General features: G+C 35.0%; 1 protein-coding gene across 3 annotated transcripts in view; it reads left to right on the top strand.

Annotated features, from left to right (window-relative positions):
• Nucleotides 1–19,529, top strand: part of Smg1 (SMG1 nonsense mediated mRNA decay associated PI3K related kinase) — a 97,179-nt gene that overhangs the window by 17,248 nt on the left and 60,402 nt on the right. For 2 of the 3 annotated variants that reach the window (XM_027940968.2, XM_071605464.1), the window contains exons 2-10: nucleotides 6,885–7,048; nucleotides 7,561–7,716; nucleotides 10,195–10,331; nucleotides 11,422–11,480; nucleotides 12,376–12,589; nucleotides 15,747–15,872; nucleotides 16,294–16,366; nucleotides 17,617–17,714; nucleotides 18,914–19,087. In XM_027940968.2, coding sequence (XP_027796769.1) covers nucleotides 6,885–7,048; nucleotides 7,561–7,716; nucleotides 10,195–10,331; nucleotides 11,422–11,480; nucleotides 12,376–12,589; nucleotides 15,747–15,872; nucleotides 16,294–16,366; nucleotides 17,617–17,714; nucleotides 18,914–19,087 — 1,201 coding nt within the window. Of the gene's footprint in view, nucleotides 1–2,728; nucleotides 2,787–6,884; nucleotides 7,049–7,560; nucleotides 7,717–10,194; nucleotides 10,332–11,421; nucleotides 11,481–12,375; nucleotides 12,590–15,746; nucleotides 15,873–16,293; nucleotides 16,367–17,616; nucleotides 17,715–18,913; nucleotides 19,088–19,529 lie in introns of all 3 variants that reach the window. The other variant, XM_071605465.1, reaches the window with a different exon arrangement.

The following is a 19,529-nucleotide window of genomic DNA, read 5'->3' as shown; positions in this document are numbered from 1 at the left end:
AGGTTATTGGGAAAAAAATTTAAAAGTAGGTTTTTCATTCTGCCTGTATCCTTCCACAAGTCACCTTTGTGCAATGGCCAAACTGCTCAACCCTACTCAGCGGCTCTGAGAAGGCTGCTGAGAGGATGAATAGATTGAGGCCGGAAATATATCTTGGATTTAGCAACTTGGAAGTCAAGTGGGATTTGCCAAAGATATTGCAGAAGTTGGACCAGTGTGGGTTAAGAAGCTAGAAGAGGCAAAGAAATGTGCATGTGGAGTATAGACAACTGTGTGGAGTATAGACAACTTTATTACCTTGACCCAAAGAACTAAGGCAGGTTGTTGAGATGGAGGGGCATGTGGGCTTGATGGAGTTTTTCTGTTTTTGCTTCTTACATACTTCTGTGGTTTTTAATGAGAGATATTAGGAAATTTTACATTTAAGGAGAGGATTTAGCTCTGTGGGAAAAGTAGACTCCTTAGGAGCAAGTATTTGAGAGAAGGTGGAAGCAGATGGAGTCCTAATTGAGGCCTAGAATTGGGTGCAGATATGTTATCTTTTTTTCCCCCTTGGTGAAGTAGAATGTGAGGGAGTTTGTGGGTGTAGGAATGTGAATGTTAGGTGGATATTTTGGAACTGAGAGAATGGGGAAGGTCTGAACAGAGTATGTGGAGCATGCATTGGAGGGCCCGGGAATGTGGTACTTACCAGTGAATCACAGAATTGGGCTTATTCAGGGTTGAGTTTTGCAAGATTGGTGTGAGAACAGTCATAAAGATAATTAAATTAATTGGGTGTTATTGAAATGATAGGACTACAAAATCTAATAACCTGGTGAAGAACCAAAAGACTACTTAGACTGGAAGAAAGTCCAATTTTCTGGAATGAAAGTCCAGATTCATTGAGAATGGTATTGAGAGAGAGTAAGTAAGGCAAACTGAAAAAAACCCATGGAATTTTAGAGATAAGAAGGCCACAAGCAGCTGTTTCGACCTTGGCAGAAATAGTTTGGGGGTTCCAAAGACCACGGTTGGGTTGAATATTTCACCAGGACTGCTAGAAGGACTCACAGATATTATCACATGGATACAGTTTATTGCTACTAAAAGATTCATATTAAAATCAGACCTGACTAAAGGGCACATAGGCCTTCCGGGTATGAAGTTTACGATTAGCCTTTCCCTGTGGAACTGGGAACAGTGTTACTTTCCTGTTGCTACTGATGTGTGACCATACTAATGGAGTATTGCCCTCTGGCAAGCTTGCTCAACATTTGTGTCCAGAGTTTTTTGGAGGCTTCATGGCTGACTGCCCTACAGCTAACCTTAGTCTTTAGCCCCTCTGGAGGTTTAGTTGATCCTTGTGACTCAAAGCTACCACCATAAATTGCATTGTTAGACTTTTTGGTGTGGCTCAAAGCCCTCAGGTGGACAAGGTCCCCTGTAATAGGCTTGGCATTTTAAGAGTTTAGAGATTACCTTCTAGAAGTCATAGGTAAAAAGCCAGAACTTTCTTATCTCTCTGCAGTGGTTATTTATGAGTTTTATTCTGATTAAAAATTGTCAACAGTTCATAAATGGATAATTTAAGATTTGGTATTATACTCACTTAAGACTTAGGTAGCTGAGGAAGTTTAACCAAAAAATTATATTAACTTAATATTTTAATATTGCAAAACTGTGATGCAAACAAATATACAATTAAAATTTTGACATGATCTAAATTATTATATTTGAGCCTAAAATTTTCAATGAGAAGTGTTTTGTATAATGAAGACTCTGAGCCTCCCAAATGAATTTTTAGTCATAAACTCCTGTAGTGCAGCTTTTCAATGTAAAAGTGATACAAGGCCCAAGGTTATGCATAGTTTGGCCTTTCATCTTATCCCTCATGAAAATATGTCTGAATTCAGGTGAGTAAGAGACATTATAAAGATAACACTGGATTTAGTTTTACAATGTAAATAATTTTCAAGTAGTATCAACTGTTAGTATAAAAATTTCCAGTGTGTCCTACAGCTGCTCTGTGACAGTGATACTGTCTTTGAGTATCATTGCTTTAGAGAATAAATGCATTCCTACCTCTTTAGCTTTAGTGCAAATCTCATTTCCTGGTTTATATCTGTTACAAATTAGAAGTCACTTCAAGTGTGAAAACCCTTAATAAGCCCAGGTAAAAACAACTTGAAGTAACATGATGCTTATTCCAGTGGCACCACTGGTGTGGTGTTTGCATCAAGTCATTTTGGGGTGCTTTACAGAAATGCTTCCTGATAGGAAATTCCCTGACTTCATGTTTCAGAGATGGCTTTCTTGGGAGGGTGGGGTTTGTTCTTTCTAGTGCTGGGCCACAAGACCATTTAGCCAGGAGATACTATCCCTAAATACTTGATGTGAGGTCTGAGTATTTGGATCATTTAAAATGAATGACTTCCTAGATTCATTACGTTTCTGTATATTGACTGTAACTAAAATGAGTGGTAACTATATATTTGCATGTGATTTGTATGCTAGAGTTAACATTTAAATTCCTTTATGTACCAAAATTTTTGGTTGCCACCTTAAGCCTCTTTATCCTCTAGGGCCCACAGTGGCTTTTCCTCTCAATTTTTGCTTCAAAATACGAACCCAAGGGGACCATAGTTCAACTAAAAACACCTAACTCATGAATGATATTTGCTTCATGTTTGAACAACAAATGTTTTAACCCACTGTCTTCACTAATATTGTAACTACTGTCTTACAGATTGACTTGATGCAAAACATCACAAAGGCTCCATATTATACAGTATGCGATTTTTGAGGTATGAGCTTTAGAAACTTACCTCTCATGTGGCATGTACATCAGGCTTTAACTTCAGTTTTATCATTTTGGGGAAATTTATGCATTTCTTCTTTTTTTTTCCCTCTTCATAATATTTTTAGAGTATTAAAGGGACTGTAGGCACATTTTTGGATCCTTGCTTGGATTCTTAGCCCTAATAGATAAATTTTCTTTTTCCACTAATTTGAGACACTAATTCTGGCAGATGATAGCTTTTTCAGCCCTTCTAACTAACTAGCTTAACATTTATTCCTGCCTCTTGGAGTTCAAATCTGCATTTTCTATTTTGTGTCTTTGATTGTCTCATTTTAAGTGCTCATTTCCGTTTTTTAACAGTTTTCTGTTTATTGGACTGGGATGATCTTGTTGGTCTAACAGCCTAACATTGACAGTTTTTGAGACCCAAGCAGTCTAAATATTATAAAAATAGAGATTTCATATAATGCTGTGCTTTGGGGTTCAGAATATTTATGACCTAAATTCTGGTTGGAAATGTTTTGATCGATTTGTATTAAAAGAACTTGGCATCTAGGGAGTTTTTAGGCAGCTCTGAGTCAGTGATTATAGTGAATTTTTTTTTTGTTGTTGTATTTTTGAAAACCCTAATTGTTGGGTCAAAAAAAATCTTCTTATAACTCATGGGATTTTTTTAAAAAATAATTTTTAAATTGTAGGTGGACATAATACCTTTATTGTATTTATTTATATGTGGTGCTGAGGATCTAACCCAGGGTCTCACACGTGCTAGGTGAGCGCTCTACCACTGAGCCACAACCCCAGCCCACTCATGGGATTTTAAAACCTAATATTTCTAGCAAATTGGGAAGATGCTCCTGGTTTTATACGTTTAGTTTGAAATCAGATTCATACTAGTTAGAAATTTGTTGATAGTGGTAAATTGCTTAATTTCTTCAGTGAAAATTTTAAAATAAGTTTTTGTATAATGTAAAAACTTTTGCTTCTGTTCACACACTCATGAACTGCTTGTACATTGTCTATTATGCAGCTAACCTTGAATTTATTTTTTATTGTTATTATAGTACCTCTTAATGTACTCTACAAGCTAAAGTATTTAAGAATTCATTATCTTGTTTAAGCCTCACAATAAACTTAGATATCTGTTAGCCCCCATTTTATGCAAGAGGCAACCAAGGCCTAGAGATGAACTAATTTGTGCAGAGGCACATGTACCTTTTTAGTGTTGGAGCTGGGATTTGAACCCATGTCTTTTTTTAACTTGTGTTCTCTACTGCCTTATGTTACTACTATGTCACCAAAAATGATACAGATATTTAACTCTTAATAGTTAGGTTAGTATAGGTGATGATGAAAACAGGAAGTGAAGTCATGTTTAAGTATTGGTAGACTTCAGTTATCTTTGTATTTCAGAATTAATCTTGTTATTTTATTTGTTCATTTATTAATAGCTTTTCTAGGTTGTGTTAGGTGTCATTTATATGGAATTCAAAACCTGTCATAAAAACTTATGAGCTCCCTTTTTATTTAAATATATATATTTTTAGTTGTAGTTGAACACAATACCTTTATTTTATTTATTTATTTTTACGTGGTGCTGAGGATCGAACCCAGGGCCTTGCATGTGTTAGGCCAGCACTCTAGTGCTGAGCCACAACCCCAGCCCCTCCCTTTTTATTTCAGAAAGTAGTGATATGGTGTATTAGGGTTTATTATAGATGTGCCTTTTTTTTTTTGGATGCCCCCAGTACTGAGGACTGAACCCAGGAGCATTCTACTAGAGCTGCATCTGCAGTCCTTTAAAAAAAAAAATTTTTTTTTTTTTTTTTTTTTTAAATTTTGAGACAGAGTCTTGCTAAGTTTCCTGGTCTGGCCTTGAGCTTGAGATCCTCCTGCTTCAGCCTCTTGAGTAGCTGGGATGATTACAAGCATGTGCCACCAGGCCTGGTCTTATAACTGTATGTTGATTATGCTATTTTTAGATACATGGAGAATGTCTTTTCATTAGTTGAAAAAAGTCCTTAGGTGCCATTGAGTGTTAATGTTTACTGATTTAGTATACTTAGAAAATATCCTCATATATTTTTTCTTGAAATTCCATAGATTTTATTTTCCCATGTTTTGATACTTAGCTTTGTCTATAAACAAGTGAACTTTGAATATTTGAAAAAGATATCTATTAATTAGAGTTGTATTTTAATTAGCTAGGCTGTAGAATTTCAGGTTAAAAGCCTTTATAATGCTTTTAGACTTGTACCAGGATGCACCTGTGGTCTGCGTGCTATATCAACAGTGATTATAATAATACAGGCTAAGGTGTCCAGCTGATTGAGCTTATGCAGTTTCATGTTAAGTATTAATGAAATACGTGTACAAGCTATCATTTTTACACATGGGAGTATTAGAATAGTTTCTGCCCTTTCCAGTATCCTAAACTTTTCCAAAATGATCGTAGATTCAGAAGATGTTTTAAATAAATATAGAAGTGACCTCCCCTCCCTCAATATTGGGATTGTACTCAGGGGCACTCATTGAGCTACATTCCCAGCCCTTTTTATATTTTATTTTGAGACAGGATCTCTTGAAGTTGCCGAGGGCCTCATCACTAAGTTGCTGAGGCTGGCTTTGAACTTATGATCCTCTTGCCTCAGCCTCCTGAGTTGCTGGGATTTCAGGTGTGCGCAACCATGCCTGGCCAGAAGTGATTTTTTTTTTTCTTCCAGGAGAAAATCAGTAGGAGAGCAACTACTTATTTGTATTTTTTTCACATGCTACCAAAAAAAAAAAAAAAAAATTGTTTTCTTTCTTGACATTTTTGTGATTGATGGTTGGAAGAATTAAGATTCATGAGAAATTTTGTTAGCTTTGTTCTCTTTTTTGCTGATGAGGCAATGAAGGCATAGAGCAGACAAGAGCAGATACTTGTGCATAAGGATGCTAATTTTACCCTGGGCTGTACCACTTGTTTGTTAATATCTAAGGATCAAGTATTATTTTAAATAATACTTATGTAGGTTATGGACCACAGCATTCAGATTCAGCTTTATTGGATTCCATATACTCTTCATTTTCTTAAAACTTTGTTTTCTCCCTTTTTGTAATTTAATTGGTATTCTTTACAGTTAAGACATCTTCAATGAGGTCTTTGATATTGCAGTGCATAAACATAATCTTATTTTGCAGCTAATGTATTCTTTGTCCTATTTGAGCTTGCTTTCAAATATCATTCTGTGTTTTCCCACCACATATTTAAGGATTCAGTTGAGAGTTTAGGACACATTGATAGAATACTTTTAAATATGTAGTAGTTAGTCAACACATTGTCCCTGCCCCATGTGCTTCCAGTGTTTTTTATTTGTATGATTGAAAAAGACTGAATTTTTTTGTTGTTGTTTTTACTGATTAACTCTTAATCAGTTTAGGAAGAATTGTGGTTTTTTTTTTTTTTAAAGACCAAGTATTACTTACTAAGTTGCCTAGATTGGTCTCTAACTTATGATCCTCCTGCCTCGCTCTTCCCAGTTGCTGTAATTACAGGCAGGTACCACCACACCCAGTTTAGGAAGAATTACTTTTTTTTTAAATTTTTAATTATAGATGGACATAATACCTTTATATATTTTTACATGGTGCTGAGGATCGAACCCAGTGCCTCACACATGCAAGACCAGCGCTCTACCACTGAGCCACAACCCCAGCCTTTAGGAAGAATTACTTTTTAAAATCACAGTATGAGAAAAAAATCCTGGACCAGGGTGACCACATCCTGTTTTACCTGGGACAGGAGACTTACAGTGCTAAAACCAGTAAAGTCTAGAGAAAGCTAGGATGAATTGCTCACCCTAATTCTGGTAGTCATTCATGTTTCTGAATGGATTTTTAGAATAAAAGACTTAATAACTGGCAATTCATCCATCAACAATTAATCTCTTTCCAGTAGAAAGAAAGACTAGGCAAATGAATAAATATATGTAATATAATAGTACTGGTTGAATATAAAAGGTAGGGAAAAGAGAGTGGCTTGTATAAAAGAAAAATTTATGGTTTTGGTTATTAAAATATTTATTTAAAGTTCTAATCTTATTCTTTTCTGTTTTTACAGAACTGATAGTGCATCAGCCGACCCGGATAATTTAAAATATTCTTCAGCCAGAGATAGGGGTGGTTCTTCCTCTTATGGACTGCAACCTTCAAATTCAGCTGTGGTGTCTCGGCAAAGGCACGATGATACCAGAGTCCATGCTGACATACAGAATGACGAAAAGGGTATATAAATTTTCTTACTTCTAGAGGCATATTTTTAGTTTCTATTCTTTTCTTTCTTTCTTTTTTTTTAACCTACCTGCCATCCCTTTCCTTCTTTGTTCTTCTCAGCTCTGTTCTGCTATGTTTAAAATACAGTCTTATTTTTAAAAACTTCATAAGTTTATCCACTTCATTATTTTTAAGATTTAAATATTTTAATACACATAAATGCATTGTATATTTGCCAAAATATACAATATTATTATTAAGACTGAAGTTCTTCCACATAGTTTCTCCTCTAGACTTTTAAAATGTTTTTAAACAATGTGCAAAATTTGACTTAATTTAGTTTTCATTTCTTTGCTTATCTTTCATTGAAGGAATTAAAATGGTTTCAAAGTAAGCAGCATAGGGAATACTTGGGAGAAACAAAGGTTGGTTGAATTGTGGATGGATAAGAAGATCCTGAACTGTCTGGGACAGAGTGAAACAAAACACTCTTAAAATAATAAGTTACTCTGCTGTTTTTCAAGGTGGCTACAGTGTCAATGGAGGATCTGGGGAAAATACTTATGGTCGGAAGTCGTTGGGGCAAGAGCTGAGAGTTAACAATGTGACCAGCCCTGAGTTCACCAGTGTTCAGCATGGCAGTCGTGCATTAGCCACCAAAGACATGAGGAAATCACAGGGTAAGGTGGGGAAAGCTGGGGACAAACACTTATATATCATCAAAGACTGACATCTCTAACAGGGATGCCTCATTTCTTACCCCAAGCACAAGTGTAAGCTGATTAGTTTACTGTAAGTTGTAAAACATGCAGGTGGCACTTGTTTATGTTTGTTTCCTGTGAACTATTCATTTCCTACTAAAAAGTTTAGAAGACTGGATAAAGATCTTACAGGGTTTCCTTGCTTTTTATCAGTACTGAATGGGTAGTATATATAGCAAGTCTTAAATATAGAGTGGGCCTTTTCTTTTCTTTTTTTTTAATATTTATTTTTTAGTTGTAGTTGGACACAATACCTTTATTTTATTTATTTATTTATTTATTTATTTATTAAAGAGAGAGTGAGAGAGAGAGGTAGAGAGAGAAAATTTTTTTAATATTTATTTTTTTAGTATTTGGCGGACACAACATCTTTGTATGTGGTGCTGAGGATCGAACCCGGGCCGCACGCATGCCAGGCGAGCGCGCTACCGCTTGAGCCACATCCCAGCCCCTTATTTATTTATTTTTATGTGGTGCTAAGGATCGAACCCGGGGCCTTGCATGTGCTAGAATAAATTGAGATTTATTCTTTATTGGAATCACTCTTTGGACACTTATATCACTTTTTTCTCCCTAGTTTGTGGATGTGTATCTTGGTGAACATCTTTGTACACATAACTTTTTGTTCTTTATTTTATTTATTTATTTTTATAGTTGTAGATTGACAGAATGATTTTATTTATTTTTATGTGTTAGTAAGGATCGAACCCAGTACCTCACACATGCTAGGCAAGTGCTCTGTCACAGAGCTATAGCCCCAGCCCTGTTATTTTTTTGTGTATACTTTAAATTTTTTTTTTCTTTTTTTATGGCACTGGGGGTGGAACCCAGCAGCATTCTACCTTTGAGCTACTCTACATTGCTCAGTCTGGCATTGAGCTTGCACTCTTCCTGCCTTAGCCTTTGAGTACCTGGGATTAAAGGTGTGTGCTATCATGCCTGGCCAGCATATAGCTTTTTAAAAAATGATTTCTCTTGGTACAATTTCAGAAGTAGAGTGGCTGAGCTAAAGGCTGTATTGTTAGTAGAGTGAAGCTTTTGATTTAAAATATCCTAGAAGCTAGAATGTGATTCTGAAGGACAGATGAAAGAAAAATCCTAAGCAAACAGAATACCTCATTCCAGAGGTCCAAAGAAAGGTTCAGAAACAATTTTCTTTAGGTCCATGCCAAGCTGTTTTCAACATTCTGATAAAAAGAGTGAGTAGCCAGGCATGGTGGTATACTAGTTCAAGACCAGCCTAAGTAACACAGTGAGACCTATCTCAAATAAAAACAGTTAACTACAACAACAAAAAAGAGTTTGTTTTAAAAAGTTAATTTGGTTCAATTCTTCTTCCCCACAGGCTCACCGATATACAGTTTGATGGTTATAGCATTATAAATAGAGTAGATGTCCCAGATGATAACCTAATGACACTTCAATGTCCATTTTTATTGAATTATTGTATGAGCTAGAGATTTGTAAAAATCTTGTTTCTTTTCCCAGATGGTAGGTTCCCCCTTTGAGAGGGATTACCAATTTTCTTTATACACTTTACAGAAAAATGAAACTGTCACACTGTTTGATATGGTTTGTTGTTTAGGCTACATGGCTAGTCATGGTAAATAGCACAACTAAAAATTTTCTTTTAAAATTTTGTCCTTACATGTATTTTTATTATATTAATATAAGCACTATTTGAGTGTTTGTGCTTTTTCTTATCATGAAAAAATAAGAGAAGAAAGGTTCTGGTTTGTCACTTTTCTAGTGATAGCATGTCTTGCATATGGTTGGTGGTAATTAGACATTTGTTGAACTCCATGTGTGGTTGCAATTTGCCAAGGCCTTGTCTTAGAAAAATGATAGTGTGAATAAGAGGTTTCTTCCAGGGTTTATCTAGATGAGAAACTAAAGCATACAACCTATTTACTTAATCGGGTCATCATCCCTAACTTGTAGAAATCCTTTATCCCCCTTCTCTTTTTTTGTTGTTGTATTTTATTTTTTGAGATAGGTCTCACTGAGTTACCTCAGCTGGTCTTGAACTGTAGTGCACCAACATGCCTGGCTACCCACTCTTTTTTATCAGAATGTTGAAAACAGCTTGGCATGGACCTAAAGAAAATTGTTTCGAAACCTTTCTTTGGACCTTTGGAATGAGGTATTTGGTTTGCTTAAGAGTTTTCATTCGTCTTTCCTTTAGCAATCTTTATTGAGGGTTCATGGATCTGTGTCTAGGCACTCTTGATAGAGCTTGATGGATAGAAATGAACAGAATAGTGACAGGAACTGCATTTGTTGTTTCTGAATGAAAAATCTGGAGATGACGGTTTTTGAGGTACTTTAAAATATTTGGGCTATACACTTAGTATGTTTATTTATATTTAGTAAGCAACAAAATGTTTTTGTATTCAGAGCGATCGATGTCTTATTCTGATGAGTCTCGACTGTCGAATCTTCTTCGGAGGATCACCCGGGAAGACGACAGAGACCGAAGACTGGCTACTGTAAAGCAGTTGAAAGAATTTATTCAGCAGCCAGAAAATAAGCTGGTGAGTGCAGTGTGTTTGGAATTGTTGATCATTTCTGTGTTTGTGTAATAAACTAGTTATTACTATCTGGAGCAGTTTGAGAAGGGAAAGGGTTTGTTTCTGAGGGAAAAAAAAATGCAGATTTCTATCTCACACTTATCTGGCTTCTGTTATAGAACCTAATGACCCCTAATGTATAATTTATCTGCTTCTGACAATTGTGGGATCCATATTGATGCCTTCTGCAATAAAGTGCTTTAATTTGGGATGGTGGTTACTATAGTTTGAACTCAGAGGTGCTTAACCACTTAGCCACATCCCCAGCTCTTTTTAAAATTTTATTTAAAGAAGGGTCTCACTGAGCTGCTTAGGGCCTAAGTTCCTAAGGCTAGCTTTGAACTCGTGATCCTCCTTCCTCAGTCTCGAGAGCCGCTGGGGTTCCAAGCGTGTGCCACAGTGCTTTAATTTTTAGCACATTTGTTTTCTTGCATAATTCTGTTGTCCTCCGTTTTTCTTTTGCTATTCCAGAACAGAATATCTGTTTTTCATATGTGAAATGAAGGTACAGCGTACATATTTTGTTCTTGGTAGTTTGGTTTGTGACCAGGATTAAGGAAATGGAAAAACCCTTTCAAAAACAAAGTTCAGTACAATTAGAAAATTTTATCCATTTAAGTAATTTTCTAAAGTTAAATTGATATAGGGCATGAGAAAACTAATAAAAAAATAGTATAGAGAAGCAAAACAACATTTGGTTCACAGCAGGTTCTTCCTTCCTGCACATTTTATTATGAAAAGTTTTAGATGTACAGCAAAGAATTTTACAGTGGACCTTTTAAACCCACCATGTTGCCATTGACATTTGACCTTATTACTTCATTGACTTTGTTTTTCTCCCTCCATTGATGATTATGATTGTTTCCAATGGATAAATTCTTTTATAGTCTGAAGGGAAACACGCCATTGCTGCTATATGCTCATTGGGATCTGGGAATAATAAGGAAACTAAGGTACTTCTAATTATAATTTGGAGTGGAAGATAAGTGAAAACAAACTACAAATGTTATTCTTTAAAGCATAGGAATTAAAAGTTTATTATTATTTTTTAAAGGTACTAGTGAAGCAATTGGATAATATCTTGGCTGCTGTACATGATGTGCTTAATGAAAGGTAAGTCAATATGGTTACATTTAATTGACTTTAAAAAATATACACAGGATACATCCACTGAGTTTATTTATAATAAACATATTTGATGTTTTATGGAGTCCTTGTGTCATCTTTATCTGTGGTATTTATATGTTACTGTTGTACCAAAGGAATCCACCTAAAAGGGAATATTTTCTAATTTGGCAGTTGGAGTGAACATCGATTTGTGGGATGGTGCAAACTCTTAACACAGGCATGAATGAATGGGATTAGATTTTATAAACTAGGGAATTTTGTAACTGCTTAGAGAATGGAGGTAAAAAGGAGATTCCTTCTATGAGCAAAATAGGCAGTATTGGAAAGCACCCAGAACGTAGGAGGTCATAGACCTTGCTTACCTTTTCATAGTTTTATTTTATGTAGTTGCTTATCAATATTATGGGTAAGTTAATGATATTGTCCTTTTAAATTTATTTTTAATTTTTTAGATATTATATACTTAGTTTACCATTTCTCATTTTTATAGTCCTTACATATTGAATAATATAAGTAATGGAGTTACTTATATTGTGTTTTTTCATTTGTTACTGCTGTTTTCTGTGAATCATTTAGTTTGAAATGGAATTTGAAGCCTGAATTTTAGCACTTCTGAACCTTTACTTACAGTTTGTTGATAATTGATTTTGTAAAAGAAAATGTAATGTCTGACAAAGATACTTTTGAGCACTAAAGAATAAAAAGAATACAGTATTTAGATTTGCAAAATTTCAGCCTTTTATGTAATTTGAACTTTAATGAAAAAATTTAAATTTTAAAAAATATCTGAGACATTCTTTGTAAGATGTGTCATTCTTGTCATCTTTGAAGTCTTATGCCTTTTGTATGTGTTTTATTTCGTTTGCTTTAAAATCAACAGTAGCAAATTGCTTCAGGAATTGAGACAGGAGGGAGCTTGCTGTCTTGGCCTTCTTTGTGCTTCTCTAAGCTATGAGGCTGAGAAGATCTTCAAATGGATTTTTAGTAAATTTAGCTCATCTGCAAAAGATGAAGTTAAACTCCTCTACTTATGTGCCACCTACAAAGCACTAGAGACTGTAGGAGAAAAGAAAGCCTTTTCATCTGTAATGCAGGTAAGGATGAGGGGAGAAAACAAGTGATGTGCTTGGGAAAAAAATTGACCTTAAAGTGTCCTTGTAGGGGAGCATAAGGAAAGGAAACAGAATGGGACTTATCTACTGGTTGTAAACAGGATGTAAATGAGATTTTTCTTTCTGAGTTTGGGTAAAGGGTACATAGTAAAGATAGTTAAAGTAAGTTTTAAAAAATTTGGTCTTTTCGCTTTTTAGAAACTTTCCTTTGAAGTTACTTAATGCTAGAATGATCTACAGATTCGAAAGTACGAACTCCAACCAGGAGAGTTGGAAGGAGTGGGCCTCACATTTTTTGAGGGAGACAGAAGCTAAACATTACACCTTGTTTCTAAGGCTTTTTAGGCTTGATAAAATGTCAAAAATTCTTAATCCAAGTGATCTAAAAACTTTTATATAAAAGAATACTAGCTTAGTTTTATTTTACTTTTGTGTGTCTGAACGTATTAAAGGTCGTTCTGGGCTGAGGCTGTAGCTCAGTGGTAGAGTGCTCACTTAGCACATGTGAGACACTGGGCTCGATCCTCAGCACCACATTAAAAAAGAAGAAAGAAAGAAAGATATTGTGTGTCCACCTACAACTAAAAAAAAAATATATATATACATATATATATATATATGTATATATGTATATATATTTATTTATTTTAAAAAGCTAGTTCTCAATTTGTCTGGTTTTTTAAAGGCAATACCAGGGATCGAACCCAAGGGATGTGCTGTATCACTGAGATCTCTCTCTGTCCCTTTTATTTTCTGAGACAGAGTCTCACCAGGTTGACCATGCTATCCTGGAACTTGTGATCTTCCTGCCTCAGCCTCCTGAGTAGTTGGGATTATAGGCGTGTGCCACCATGCCTGGCCTCAATTTAGTTTTCAGCAAGTTTTTAATTAAATTTTTGTTGAGGCAATGTTTTTATAATTAGAGTTTTGGTTTTTAGAGTATATGACATTTTTTATTTGCTTTTTTAGTTTATTTTCATTTTTATAAAAAATCAGATATAAGAAATAATTCTGCTTTTTGAAAATTATCTTTTTCCCTAGTTATAGAAGTTCTTAGCACAATTTTAGGAATGTTTCAAATAATTATCTGTAACTAAAGAGTGTAACATAAAGTTGGGCTTATTTTACATGCAGCTTTTATATTATGAATATTTCCTAACTATGTATTTTGAAAAATTTCAAATCTTCAGGAGAACATTTAGACCAGTAAATACCCATATATACTTCCTCTAGATTTGTCATGTATTAGCGTTTGTTTTTTTTTTTTTTTGGGTACTGGAGATTAAACTCAGAGTCTTATCCATGCTACTAATCCTACCACTGAGCTACATTCCCCAGCCCCCACATATTAATGCTATAGTTGTTTTATTTCTACAATTTTTTTTGGGGGGGGGGGTGATTGAACCCAGGGTGCTGTGCATGCTAGGCAAGCACCCTATTACTGAGCTACATCTCTGGTCCTTTCTATCTTTATTTTGAGATAGGTTCTCTTTAAATTGTCTAGGTTGACCTCAAATTTGCAATTCTGCCTCAGCTTCTGTACTAGCTGGGATTATACGCATGCGCCACAGCTCCTGGTGCTCTGACACTTATAAACACATGTGATATACAGGCACGCACATGCACAACACTTTTTAGTTGAACCATTTGAAGATAAATTATACTCATGACAATTCACACCATGTTTCTTTCAGTATGCATCTCCTATGAATTAGGCAGTCTGTGTAACAGCAATATTATATAAGAAAATGAGTTTTTATTACATACATAGTCTATAATTCAGATTTCTGTAATTGTTCCTTTTATGTGTGAAGGGGTGTACTGGGGAATGAGCACCAGGGGATTCTACCCTGTGTTATAGACCCACCTCTTCTTATTTAGTTTTTGAGAAAAGGTCTTTCAGCATTGCTAACTTGCTTAGGACCTTGTTAAGTTGCTGAGGCTGACCTTGTACTTGATCCCTCTGCTTTGGTCTCCTAAGTCATTGGGATTATAGATGTGCACTACAGTGTTTGGCTACAATTGTTCATAAGATGCCTTTTAGAGCTATCTGATCCAAGACCAATTCAAAAGACAAGTGTTATCTTTGGTGATATGCCTTTTTATTCTTGATTTATGTTTTCCACATCTTTTTGTGTGGAGCAGTATGATTTACTTTTTAAGTTTGTCATCTTATTTTTTAATGATTCAAGTAAAAGTTTCATTCTGATTGTTGCATCACACCAGATGGCAAATAGTATACAGTTGATACGTTAGTTGGATACCACATAGATATTAGTCACACATGCAGAGTTTGATCACCTGATTGACAGAATGACCACAACATCTTCCTGTTATGAAAGTTTATTTTTCTTTTGGAATTAGCAGTATGGACGGGATTCCTTGAGACCTTCTGAATATCCTGTTTTTTAGTAGTGTTTCACTCAATAACTTTTATCATCTATTGATATTCTTTTAGGTTTTGGAGTGTAACATTGGCTATTGCAAAATGGTGGTTTTCTAATTCTAGCATTTCTTACATATTTATTTGTAGCTTTCTTTTATGAAAGTGTTGTAAACATATATACATCTTCATTTTGGGGAACAGGTTTTAAAAGCTGTAAAATATTCTGTCAGTGATATTCCCTGTAGTTATTTTGATAACATTTATAGTGGTAACATGAACCTGCGTGTCTTTTATGGTGATGGCCATGCGAAGCCTCTGATTGATTCTTATTGGAAGCCAATGGTATAAACTTTGCTCTAAAGCATTAATTGCATAAAATTTGACCTACATTTTAATTTGGGACATAATTGTGATTCTTTCTGCAGTTCCCAAGCACATCTTAACTTTTTGTACTTTGGAATAGTCACAGCCAGGGTAATAAATGAAGCACTTATGAGTAACATTACTTAGAACTAACTTTAATTGATATTAAAGGCATAATGTTAATTGATATTAAAATAGAGAACAGTATTTTTTTTTTCAACCTTATGTCTTTGTGGGATAAGATTTTTTTTTTTTAAGTAAGACCATAGAATTTATTTTCTTCAGTATCATAATCAATTTTAGATATAGCCCCAGTAAATAATGAATCTAATTTCCTTGTTTTCTTCCTACTTTATTGAATGTTCATGGTTTGTGACTTTTATTTTTAAGCTTGTAATGACCAGCCTGCAGTCCATTCTTGAAAATGTGGATACACCAGAATTACTTTGCAAATGTGTTAAGTGCATTCTTTTGGTGGCTCGATGTTACCCTCATATTTTCAGCACTAATTTTAGGGTGAGTTCCCCACTTTCCTTCTCTTAGGTTGGGCTGAGGGGATGTTTGTGTGTGAGGAATTGGGGAATCAGATAGAAAATGATGCTTCTGCCTCCCTTAACTATAAACAGAGATTTGAGTCCAGGGTTGAGTGGTGTAATAGTATTACTTTTATAAAAAGTACCAACTGTATTTTTCTTTCTGACATTGATGCCTAAAGATATTCGAAGAAGATAAAAATTTTATCACTGTCATAGCTGCGTTCCTTTATTTTCCCATCTCTCTCTTCCCCTAAGTTTCTGTAATGTCAAGTAGATGGAACAGAGTTTTTTATCATGATTTGGTTCACAGATAGAAGAAGTAGATGGAACAGAGTTTTTTTAAAATCATGATTTGGTTCACCTTCAAATAATTTGCTTTTTCCTTTTTTGTCTTCATCAAGGATACGGTTGATATATTAGTTGGATGGCACATAGATCATACTCAGAAACCTTCACTCACACAGCAGGTGTCTGGTAAGTCTTTTCGCATATATTAGTCATTTAAATACTGTGGGAAGGATTTAGGGTCTTCCAAAGACCAGCTGTTAGACCATTTCTTCACTAATTCAAGAAAAATCATGGCTTGAGGGAATTTTGTGGTTATCAGAATTGAGCATTGTATGTTAGTTAAATTGATTTTTTTCGAAGTAAAATTGTGTAGTTAGTAGTGGGTAGGAGAACAGAGTGTAATGTTGTATCTATGAGAAATTTAAAGGGCTAACCATGAATCATTTGTAGCATGGAGGAAAAGATAGGTGGTGACAATATCCTGAAATTTAAGATGGACTATCTTGGTTATTTGTGATTCTTTTTTTCTTTTCTTCAGAGGTGAAAAAAAAGAAAAGATGAGTGTAGAGAATTGTCATAAATGATAAAGAAATGTTTATGGTTTTGCTTGTTTTCGACTTCCATGAATGATAGCACTACTGATTTTCACAATTCTCTTAGCTTACTTAGTGCCGTGAAGTGCTGAAAATAGGACTTGCTAGTGAGAATGTCTGATCTCATTTTCACACTTTTGATAGCTAGACATGGCCCTGGGTTAGAAAGCTAGGTTGAGGGCTGGGGATGTGGCTCAAGCGGTAGCGTGCTCGCCTGTCATGCGTAGGGCGCTTGGTTGGATCCTCAACACCACATAAAAATGCAAAATAAAGACATTGTGTCCACCTAAAACTAAAACTAAATGAATAAATAAAAGAAAAGAAAGCCGGGTTTATGGTACATATTGGTATTTAAGTCTGAATCATGTGTGTAGTGACAATATAGATGTTAAATCTGCTTAAAAAAAAGAGCATGAGATTTATATTTTAATTTCTGAAGATTGGTTATTTCTGCAGCACTGAAAAATGCCTTTAATCATGATCAGAACAGCATGTTTAACAGTTAGCTGTTCTAATTTTATGACGTAAGGCGTGTTTTTAAGGGTAGGCAACTTAAAAATCCAATACCTTGCTGGGCACAGTGGCACATTTCTATAATCCTGGAGGTTGAGATGGAGGATTACAAGTTTGAATTCAGCCTCTGCAACTTAGCCAGCCTGTTTCTCAAAGAGGACTGGGAATTTGGCTCTGTGGTATAACACTTGCCTAGTATGTGTGAGATTCTAATTCAATCTCCAGTACTGCCAGAAAGAAAGGAAACTAGATACCTTTAAAACAAGGTTCTTGAATCGCTTTTAAATTTTGTTTTTGCCTACTCTTTAACATTTCTTATATGATTCCAAGGGTGGTTGCAGAGTTTGGAGCCATTTTGGGTAGCTGATCTTGCATTTTCTACCACTCTTCTTGGTCAGTTTCTAGAAGACATGGAGGCATATGCTGAGGTGAGTATCTGGAAAGTTAATTCTTAAAATGCCAGTTAAGGAAAAATAAATAAAAATGAAAAACAGAAGTCTCAAAACAGTGCTAGACTTACTTGAAAATAATGTAAGCCACCTGACATTTAAGCAGAAATTACAAGACCATTGCAGTATTGTTTTCGAGCTATCAGAAAGGCTATAAGAAAAATTATAGGCGTGATATTTTGCAAAACTTGAAATACTCGATAGTATTTTTCATAATATATTTTCTGAAGTTCATTCTTATTTTTGTTACCAAAAGAATCTTAAAAGTAAGGCAAATTGATGCTTTTGCGGGTGGTGGTGGGGGATCCCTAAAGACTTTGCTCTCACACATTATGGCATCTAAGCCTTGGCTTCATCCAGGTTGTGCGGCTGTATAAGTGCTCCCATCAAAACAGCCTCATCTCTCTTTTTTTTTTTAATGCCTTTACTACTTCTAGCCAATAGGATTTCACTGCTTTTTACCTGTGCTGATGTTTCCTTTCTTTCAGAGCAAAGCAAGGGAATATTTTGCTTCCACATTTTTTTCTTTGCCTCCAACATGTAGAATGAATGTATTTATTCCTGGCCCACCTTTATAGCTGGTCTGCCTTTCAAAAGACACCTGTGTAGTTTGTAAAGACATTTTTTGGGGGGTTCCATAACATTTAATTCTCTGTAGTTTTTTTTAGTGCTAAATTATGTGTAGATAATATATTGGTTCTAATATTTCATTAGATAATCTTTTCCTTTGAGTGTATCTTATTTCCCCAGGTAGGTGGTACAACTGTGGACTAGTCTTATAATTTTTAAGGCTCTCTCTTTACTTTTCCTGGGCATAATATTGGTGTGGAATACCTAGGTTTTGGTACGTGGCTTAAAGGAGTACCTAAAATAAGATATTAGCAGAAAACCAATTTAGAAATGACAAAGATTTCTAGTTCCATTTATATTTAACTATAGTATATTTTCTGTTATCTTTCTCAATGCCTATGTGTTGGTGTAGGGAGTATTTCCTTAATCTATTTGGTTTCACCTGGGTTTATTTAAATAAAACAAACCCATTTTTATATCTGGAGTCATAAGTATTCTTTTCTCTTAATTTTTGAAAATCTATTGTGAAGTTAATTAACTAACAAATGGGAGGTTTTTTAAAAATTAAAAATACTGGTTAAATAAGAATGCTGTTAATTCATATCTAGGATCTCAGCCATGTGGCCTCTGGGGAATCAGTGGATGAAGACGTTCCTCCCCCATCAGTATCATTACCAAAGCTGGCAGCGCTTCTCCGAGTATTTAGCACTGTGGTGAGGAGCATTGGGGAACGATTCAGCCCAATTCGGGGTCCTCCAATTACTGAGGCATATGTAACAGATGTAAGTGTCTTTAAGAATTTCAGGTGTTGTTCAAAAGCAAAATTGTTTTGTGTTGTGAATGCTTCTCATACCTAGTGAACTGTTACTAACCTTGCATTTGTTTATCATGTATGATATATGTGCCTGGTTACTTTCTAAGCCAGAAAAGCAAGGAAACCCACTCTAGCCCACTTCCCACACCATAAAAAAGTACCACTCTGGAATTTTAAATGTTCACAAAGTTTTCTTTTAGGAGATCTTTCACAAATAAATAAATTGATCTATGAAAGATCTCTTTATTCTTTTTTTAAAATGTACCAATTATTTTGTTTTAAAATTATTGAGTGTTTTTTTTAGCTTTTCAACATATTAAGAATAGTGTACTATAAACAGCTTCAAATTTGGGGCTGGGCTTGTGGTTCAGTGGTGGAATGCTTGCTTAGCATGTGTGAGGCACTGGATT

This window comes from Marmota flaviventris, chromosome 19 (assembly GCF_047511675.1).
Source record: "Marmota flaviventris isolate mMarFla1 chromosome 19, mMarFla1.hap1, whole genome shotgun sequence".
NCBI classification, from domain to species: domain Eukaryota; kingdom Metazoa; phylum Chordata; class Mammalia; order Rodentia; family Sciuridae; genus Marmota; species Marmota flaviventris.
This window is presented reverse-complemented; position numbering and strand designations above follow the sequence as displayed.